Source organism: Dreissena polymorpha, chromosome 2 (assembly GCF_020536995.1).
Source record: "Dreissena polymorpha isolate Duluth1 chromosome 2, UMN_Dpol_1.0, whole genome shotgun sequence".
NCBI lineage: Eukaryota > Metazoa > Mollusca > Bivalvia > Myida > Dreissenidae > Dreissena > Dreissena polymorpha.
In genome coordinates, this window is record NC_068356.1 from 32,203,655 (window position 1) to 32,212,556 (window position 8,902).

The 8,902-nt window shown below is 33.1% G+C and overlaps 1 protein-coding gene across 1 annotated transcript; it reads right to left on the reverse strand.

Moving 5' to 3' along the window:
• Positions 1–5,285: 5,285 nt before the first annotated feature.
• Positions 5,286–6,913, reverse strand: LOC127869643 (uncharacterized). The gene is made up of 2 exons (XM_052412301.1): positions 6,758–6,913; positions 5,286–5,891 (listed from the first exon to the last, which is right to left on the reverse strand). Exons 1-2 carry the CDS (start codon positions 6,911–6,913, stop codon positions 5,286–5,288), a joined length of 762 nt encoding a protein of 253 aa, XP_052268261.1.
• Between the last annotated feature and the right edge of the window lie 1,989 nt (positions 6,914–8,902).

Genomic DNA, 8,902 nt, shown 5'->3' on the forward strand with positions numbered 1-8,902 from the left:
ATGAACGGAAAATATTGCATTGATAGCAAGTCATCAATTATAGCTTTTGCTTTCTGACATTCCAATAGGAAATGTTTTACATTTTTCACACTTTTGTTGCAAAATGTACAAAATGCATCATCAGTTATTCTATTTTTATTTTAAGCGAGATTAAAAGAGTCTGTCAAATATTGAAATCAAAATGGTATTACTGGTTACTTTTATGTTTTAAAACTATTTTTAACAAATTAGTTATCTTTTTCTAAACGGATTTCAGAAACATATAACAATTAAGGCTTCATAAAGACCCTATTACCACAAAATTCTGGCCTTATGGTCTCAAAGTAATTAAAAAAGTATACCAGAACGGGCGTATAATTGCCCATTATACTCAAGTTCCGTCACGGTTAAAGAACATTCAACGTTAACGTCCACCTGATCATATGTTATAACGTTTTAAATTCATTGTAACAACTGTTAAAGAGTACGACATATTTCCTAGAGTAAAGATTTGACATAATTAAAACATTGTGGAAAGTTCTGTACTTGGAGCAGAACAGATCCCATAAAGTGATGGTAAACTTAAAAAAAGCTGCTTTGTAGAAATGATTTATTGTCTTGCCATACAACAAACAAATTATCCCGTCTTGAGCATAGCTGATATTTTTTGCTGGAAAACCTAAGCCGAAAAATGTTGTACGGGGAAATAACAAAAAGACAACGCAGTCTTTCGAAAATGCTGTGCACAATGTGTAATTGTTATAAATCGTGAAAAAATGCCAAATTATTAACCAGTGACTCATAAGTCTTTGGCAAAAATGGACAGAGTGTTCTTAGATTTCAGACATTTTTGGAAGCTGGCATAACATTCCGTCAATAATCATCTAAAATGTACTTTCTTTTTTATAAGATTATGTATTAAAGTTAATCAAATTGTTTTCCAGCCATTTAGATGATTGTCGAAAAAGGTTATTGGACTGGGATTTTAACCCACAATAAGTAGGCTTCATCATTACGTTATGATATCTATTACAGTTATGGCTTTAACAGACTCGTCAAAAATATTGGGTGCGAACGCAAGGCACCCCCCAGCCTGGCTACGGGTATGGGTGTCATTATGAAATGTTTGTTCAAATGGAACCTTCTGTTATCGACAAAAATGACATTCCAATGTTTAAATGGTTCACATATTTTATGCATTCCAGCATCGACCATAACCTAAAGAAAGGAACTTGTATTTGTGGTCAAAAAATTTGGATTTTAAAACGGTGGGGCAAAAACACATTAATTCACATTTAAGTTGCGCGTTTTTATTTAAACCATAAAACAGTTAAACATAGGGATAAACATTATGTAAGATGCATTTATAACATAATGATACCTGTAATTATATTGTTTATTAGGTTCGCAGTAAAGTTGTAAGATATTTATCCATTTTCCCGTTAAGATTTTATTCGTCAATATATATCACTTGTTAACCTCTTTCACTATATCTTTTAATGTTGTAGTAATCTTTACGATAACTTGGTCCGTCGGGGAATAAACAGAACAGAACAGAACAGACAGTTTATTAAGACTTATACATAAGTACATCGTCTTTAATGCATATAATTATAAATAAAGTAATGTCACGTATCCTTATACTATAGTAGGTAACCAAATCAATATAATGATGTATATATGTTAGTAAGTAAAATGACATTTCAGAACTAAATTCAATGAAATGACATTTCTAAACAAAATAAGAACAGAGATAAACAACGATTTTGACAAGGAGAAACATAATAATGTTAAAGGCAGTAAGGACAATGTATTACAAATACTATCAGTGACTGCAAAGTGATACATACACTTCTTTGAAGAAAGTCAAACTATAATTCAGTGGTATTATTTAAAATAGCATTTCGTACAGATAATGCTTCCTTAACATATTTACACACGTTAAATATTTCAAATTTACAAGTTGATGTTAATAAACTATGGAACTTAACAACCGATGGATTCACGAAATAAAAACGTTTAATGAATTTTTGCCGTAGAAAACGGTAACATGAACAAACACAAATAAAATGGAATTCATCCTCTATATCTCGTTGATTACAACAAAGGCAATAACGTTCTTCACGGGGGATATTGTTGCGTGAGTATCTTCCTGTCTGAATTCTCAATGGATGGGCGGAAGCCCTTAATTTCACAAAGTATAAACGTAGACTCTTGGGTAATAAATCTAAATAGTTTTCATATTCAAGAGTAGTTTTAAACATTCTATACATATCTAGAGTAGAAACTCTATTCATATCACCAAACCATTCTTGCTTAAAGGTATCAATAATTCTGCATTTAAATTCACAAACAAAAGCATGACTATTAGTTATATTTGCTGCTTCAAAAACATAGGAAAATCCGTAATCGTTTAACAATTGTTTAACATTTGCAACCCAATTGTTGCATCCCTTATTACAATCATTTAATGCTTGAATATACACAGTTTGTATTATAATATTTTTACTGTTAATAATTTTTAACCAATACTTAACAATGCGTACGTATCTATTTACATATAATGGATATCTGCCTAGCTCACCATAAACTGTAGCGTTACATGTGCTTATTTTCACATTTAACAATCTCTTGCAAAATTTTAAATGAATGCGTTCGATCTCTTTTGATTTATTGAAACCCCATATTTCATAGGCATAACAACAAATAGATCCAACAAAAGAATCAAACAACTGGCAAAATAATTTCGGTTTAAGATCATACTGCTTACATTTATAGAGTAAAATATTCATAGCCTTAAGGGCTTTTCCAACCAAATGTTCTTGATTTAAAGTGAAACTACCAGTGTTATTTAAAACAGTGCCGAGATAATTAAAATTATCTACGATTTTTATATCTTGGCCATAATATGTCCATTTTTCATCATTTCGAATTTTACCCCTTTTACGAAAAACCATTATTTTTGTTTTTGAAGTATTCACATTAAGCCCCCATGTATTACAATAGACATATAGGTTATCTAAGTGGTTCTGTACTTCTTCTGGTGATTTACCTAGAATAGCCATGTCATCCGCAAATAATAATAAAATTAAGGTTATGTCGTCTATATTTAGGCCAGACAATGTGCTATCTTGCAAAAATAGTTCCAAATCTTCTACAAACAGTGAAAAAAGAATCGGGGACATTACCTCCCCTTGTCTTAGACCGACAGCATAACTAAAGTATTCAGAATATGATGTACACGACTTGACACAAGATTTAACATTTTCTTACATATTCTTAATTATTCTCAAAAGTTTACCTTGTACACCAGATTTATACATTTTTAACCATAATGCATTGCGATATATACTATCAAAACATTTGAGCAAATCAACATAAATAACATACAAACGTTTGTTTTCATTTAAATAATGCTGCACAACAGACAACAAGATATAAATAGCATCAACAGTTGAACATCCTTTTCTGAATCCAAATTGGGCATCAGAAATTTTAGCATTGTCTTCACAAAACGATTCGATACGTTTGTTTAAAATGGTTGTAAACAATTTAGAAAAACAACTAACAAGTGTTATCCCTCTATAATTACTAACATCATCAACAGAGCCTTTTTTATGAAGAGGTATGATAACTCCTTCTGTCCACTGATCGGGGAAAAAGCCAGAAACTAAAATACTATTGAACATGTCACATAAATGATTTGATAAAATATCCAAACTTTCAAGAAAATATTCATTTAAAATAAAGTCACTACCAGCCGCTTTATTACGTTTTAAGCGTTTAACTGCATTCCTAACTTCATCTAATGTTATCGGCTGATCTAGTTCTGGAAAAGTACAATTTTCCTCATTAAAATTATTATTTGAACAAAATTCTTCAGCTTCGGCATTATTAGTATGATTAATAGTATTACTCAAATTTTCAAAATAATCCTTGAATGCATGTATTGAAATTTTATTGCCATTTATTTTGTTTTTAGATTTAAAATATTTCAAAAATTCCTTCGGCTTTTTACTCTTTAAATTTTCAATTTCTATCATTTTTCGTTTAAATGCATCTCTTTTCTTTTTGTTAATTAATTGCTTATAAATACTTTTCTTTTCACACAACGTTTTCCTATTTATATCAGACTTAATACAATTAAAACATCGTAAAGCGTCATGGTATTGATTTCGAGCAATTATACACTCGTTGTCAAACCAATCAGCGTGTTTTATACAACTGTCAACAAAGAACGTGGGTTTATTTTTGTAAACACGAGATTTTATAAACAACGGATCCGCAACGTTCCGGATTGTAGTAGTAAATTTTTCTACAGCTACGTTAATTGAAAGTTTACTTGTACAATCAATATTTTCAACAATTTCTGTCAATACGGGAAGTCGAGAAATAATTCCTGAACGAAATTCATCTCGAAATGTATTGTCCCATTGATATTTAACATCAGTGAAAGCATCATAACAAGGCGAATAATTATTACAATACAATGAAAACTGCAATGGTGCATGATCGCTCCATTCGTTAAAATCACAAACAGTAAAGTTTGCTAACAATGGAAAATTGCTTTCTGTAGTCAACAGATAATCAATCACTGAAAAACCGTTATTTGAGAAAAATGTGGGTTTACAACTATCGCCTAGTCTACCATTGATAATACGTAATGTAGAGGACTTACACAGATCAAGTAATTTAATGCCATGACTATTTTGTATTTTATCTATTGAGGCCCTGGCAAAGGCTTGGTCTGGTGAATAATCGACATCATCATGTTCGGTATTAATTGTATCATGTACAATAAAATCAATTTTATTACCGATTCTACTATTCAAATCGCCTGTTATAAAAACATTTCCAATCTCAGAAAAATATGTGATATCATTTTCTAAAATATCAAAAAGATCAACATTAATTGTATTGTAGACTGGTGAGTCCTCTCCCCATATATAGCTTCCACATATGTAAATATCACGGGCCGTATTAAAAAACGCATGATTTAATTTGATCCAAATAATTGTGTCATAATGATTACGTATAATTTCAATTCCATTTTTTAAATGATCTTTTATATAAATAGCAATACCACCGCTACACCGTCGAGCGTTTCTATGTTGAAATTTTCTAAAGAAATTAAAAGATAGATAGCCGTCAAGCGTAATGTTACTAGAGAGCTTTGTCCATGTTTCAAACAAAAAACAGATATCAAATGAACTTAAAATATTTGTAAACTCTGAACTAGATCTTTTCAAATCAGTTAAACCATGAATGTTCCACGATAAAACCGACACCTCACCGCCATCGTGCCCCTATGCTCTTACCGCGGTTCCATTTATGTAAAGAGTGTCATATGCCAGATAGGCGCGTTTTCCTAACCGCCTGGCTTCTTTCATTTGCGGCACTAACTTTCGTCTCTTTTCTATTACCTCTTGAGGAAACTGTTCAAACACACGGTACACTGATCCGTCTAGTTGTTTCCAAAGTTTTCGCACCAGTTCTCTTTCCTTGAAAAAAGTAAACTTTGCGACAATGTTACGCACTTTCCCAGGTGTAGGGGATCCAGGAGAGCGATGCACCCTCTCAAATTTAATTGAGTCCACAACGTCACGGGCAATCTTAAAAGCGTCTTGAAGGTGCTGGCGGAGTTTCCGTTCAGTAATTTCCGGCTGCTCGTTTCCGGTCGTGTTGTCCTCTACTACCCCGGTGAAAATTAAGTTGTTACGCATGGTCTGCGATTGAAGATAGGAAACGTTATCACGCAAGGTATCTCTTTCCTTTTCCAACTCCTGCATCCGTTCGGAAAGCTGCGCCGCATGTATGTCCGCACCGTCAACCTTGTCCTCAAGGCGCGTCACGCGTTGGTCTACTTTTTGGACCCTTTCGTCAATAGCCACCCATAGCTTCAGGGTTCGACACTAAGGCACGTCCGACAGACATTGTCTAGTAAGATCGGTGGTCGGGCTAGTAAAACTGTGGGCTAGCTTGTCCGACTGGTCGTACATAAAAAAAATCTATACTGATTCATATAACTATAACTAACCGAAAACCCTTTTCTCTTAATGTGTAAAATAACTCTCGTATCCGTTATTTACATCAGAACAAAACTAGCGTATATAAATAAACGCGGAGCATTCACGTGATTCATTGCTATTTTTAGACGCGAAGGAGAGCTTCCTGCAGAAATTGCTTGTTTCCATTGGTCAAGTTGTCATGAATATTAACGAATTTCTGCAGTGTCTTAGAACTTTACATCATGTTTTTACGACTTCTATCGAAAATCGGTATCATCAATGTAAACATTTTGGCGTAGCAGACGAGAAGTGTTATTTAAAGAATGGCTTTGTTCAAGATTGGATTTTCGTCCGACAAATGAGTTAATAAAGAAGAATCCGACGGTAAAACTGACACAGATTATGATGGAAAAAGGGTCTTGGAGCTGTGGTAGCATGGAGCACAGCGGTCAAGGTGGCCAGAATTTGATGACGTTGAATAAATGTCACCTGCTGTACAGACATCATTTGTTTAACTGGTGATAAACAGTGAAATTATAACAAACAATTTATGTTATTAAATAGTTTTATTTTATTTTTTACTCTGTGCATCAAAATAACTTTCTTGTGTTCACTAATTATTTACTGATAAAACCTGATTAAACATTTACACGACACAATTGTGTTTATTTGCTATGCCATTTATGGTCTAGTAGACATCAGATTCGGGCTAGTACATTTTAAGAGGAGCTGGTCCGATGGTCTGGCTGTAAAAAAAGTTAATGTCGAACCCTGAGCTTATTGATGTCCTTTTCAAGTGCACCCATTCTCTTTTCTATGGATTCTATCGCACCCATCTTCTTCTCCATAACTTCGAGGCGCCCACTTACGTTTTGTAAAAGGATCATTATATCCCTGTTTGTTGGCTCGGCACTGTTTTCAGCCATTTTTGGACTTCCTGGTGCACTCGAAAAAACACTACAATCCAAATTGTCCTCACCATACAACACGGAATTTGTCCAACTTAACACTTCACTTACTTGTAGATTTGTGACCGTACCCCCAGACGGGCCTCTTTGTTTATGTACTTTTCTACCATGTGAATCATTTTCACTGCTGTTTCTATCTTTTCTTTTTCTATCTCTCGATTTAGTCATTATTATATGTTTACATTTTGTTTCACTGTACACTATTACACAAAATCCAGATATATATTTCCACTTATTTCCACTTAGAAAGGTTTAATTAATTAATATTCCGATTTTTTGTTACACTGCAAAAACGTCGACCGTTCGCGCCAAGATCACGTGAATAAAGCTCGGAAGAGATGAAAATAATTAATTTAAAATGAGTATGCGGATTAGGCTTTGCATTAAAAAATAATTGTATTTTGATACAACATATAATAAAAATATATAAAAGCAAAACACATGTTTCTTCCTTTAAAGCAGATATGCATCTAGTTGAAATAGAATATTGATGAAAAAAGTGCAATGAAAAACGATTTTCTCGACACAACTTTGACGACAGTCAAAACCACGCTGACGAAAACAAACCTACTTCAAGAAAAAAATAACCATTCTTTTTCAGTTTTAAAGCTTGGACTATTATTTGTAAATTGTCCAATATTCTATTCTGACATTGGGATCAAATCACAAATAAAACCTTTCCTAATTCCTCACCTTATTTAATATTTTAATATTTTAATGTACCTATACGCTTGCCAATGTTACGTGTCTAGTGTTCTCTACTGTTCAAAAGTTGCAGTTAGTTCCGTTTTGCTCAGATGATTGTACAAAATTAATTTAGTAATATAATTTGAATTCCGTTGCATAAATTGAATGTTCTCATTCCAAATGCTATATTGCACCCATCTAAAATACAATTATCAATTATTTGCCCCAAGGGATCATTGCGTTACAGACGATTATTAAACAAATGAAGACACTTTATTAGAATGCATTACCTTAAATGTTACTGCGTCAAGAAAATTGTGATAATTTTCATTAATTTATTTTAAATATCCAAATATGGAATTGTTTTAATCTGAAATCGTTTATAAGATTAATGAAAAAATATCAACACTTATTTCATACATTAAACATTAATTTAATGGTAAAATGAATCTTAAAAGCCGTCCGTTTATTGGTAAAACATTTGATTTTTTAGCAGAAAGTCTAAACAAATCTAGATAGATACTATACTATATATGAGTGAGTAGTGAAAACATATTTTTTAAGTGCGTTTCACACGATATAAGCGTTAGATTTGTGTATCATGAATAACAGAAGGCGTGTATTAGCATATATCAATGACTTAAACAATTATTAATTGAAGATATTTATTGTGTTTCGTTATTATCTGCAATATATGTAGGTAACCAAAAAACATTCATTCGTGACAACATGTCAGACGAGTTATCACGCGTGGAAGATTCTTAACAGCATGTAAGACAATTATTACATATTAAAGAAGCCTTTTTATGTGTCGGTAAATTGACACAATTGAAATAATGTTTCAGATTCTCACATTTTCGTTGTAGTTGTGAAGAAACAGAAATACTAAACATTTAGCATGCTCCCAAATATCCATTTTATGCATCGTTTGACGAAAACTTGAAAAATAAAAAGCGTTGCAACACGAAACGATTGAATGATTTGGAGAGTTCTGTTGTCGTTATATTTCCAACCAAGATGCCACTCTGGAGTCGCTAGATGGGTCAGTACCCAACCGTCCCGTGACTCGAGCACAAGCGCCGTCTGGAGCGACTCCCGCAATTGGCGCTCAATCTCAGAAAACCCATCAATCAGCGTTTGACCCAAAACAGAGGCGTATAACAACGTATACGACTCCGCTCGTCTCCCATCCGAATTCCCAAGAATGGTCACAAGAATCGAACCCAACCACGAGGGACGAAAACAGGTCAGTCAACAATC

Excerpts from the sequence above, each read along its gene's own strand:
- LOC127869643 (XM_052412301.1), bottom strand. The coding sequence starts at position 6,913 with ATGGCTGAAAACAGTGCCGAGCCAACAAACAGGGATATAATGATCCTT. Across the intron at positions 5,892-6,757 it reads AGGACATCAATAAGCTCAGG|TGTCGAACCCTGAAGCTATG; the intron begins GTTCGACATTAA and ends GACGTGCCTTAG.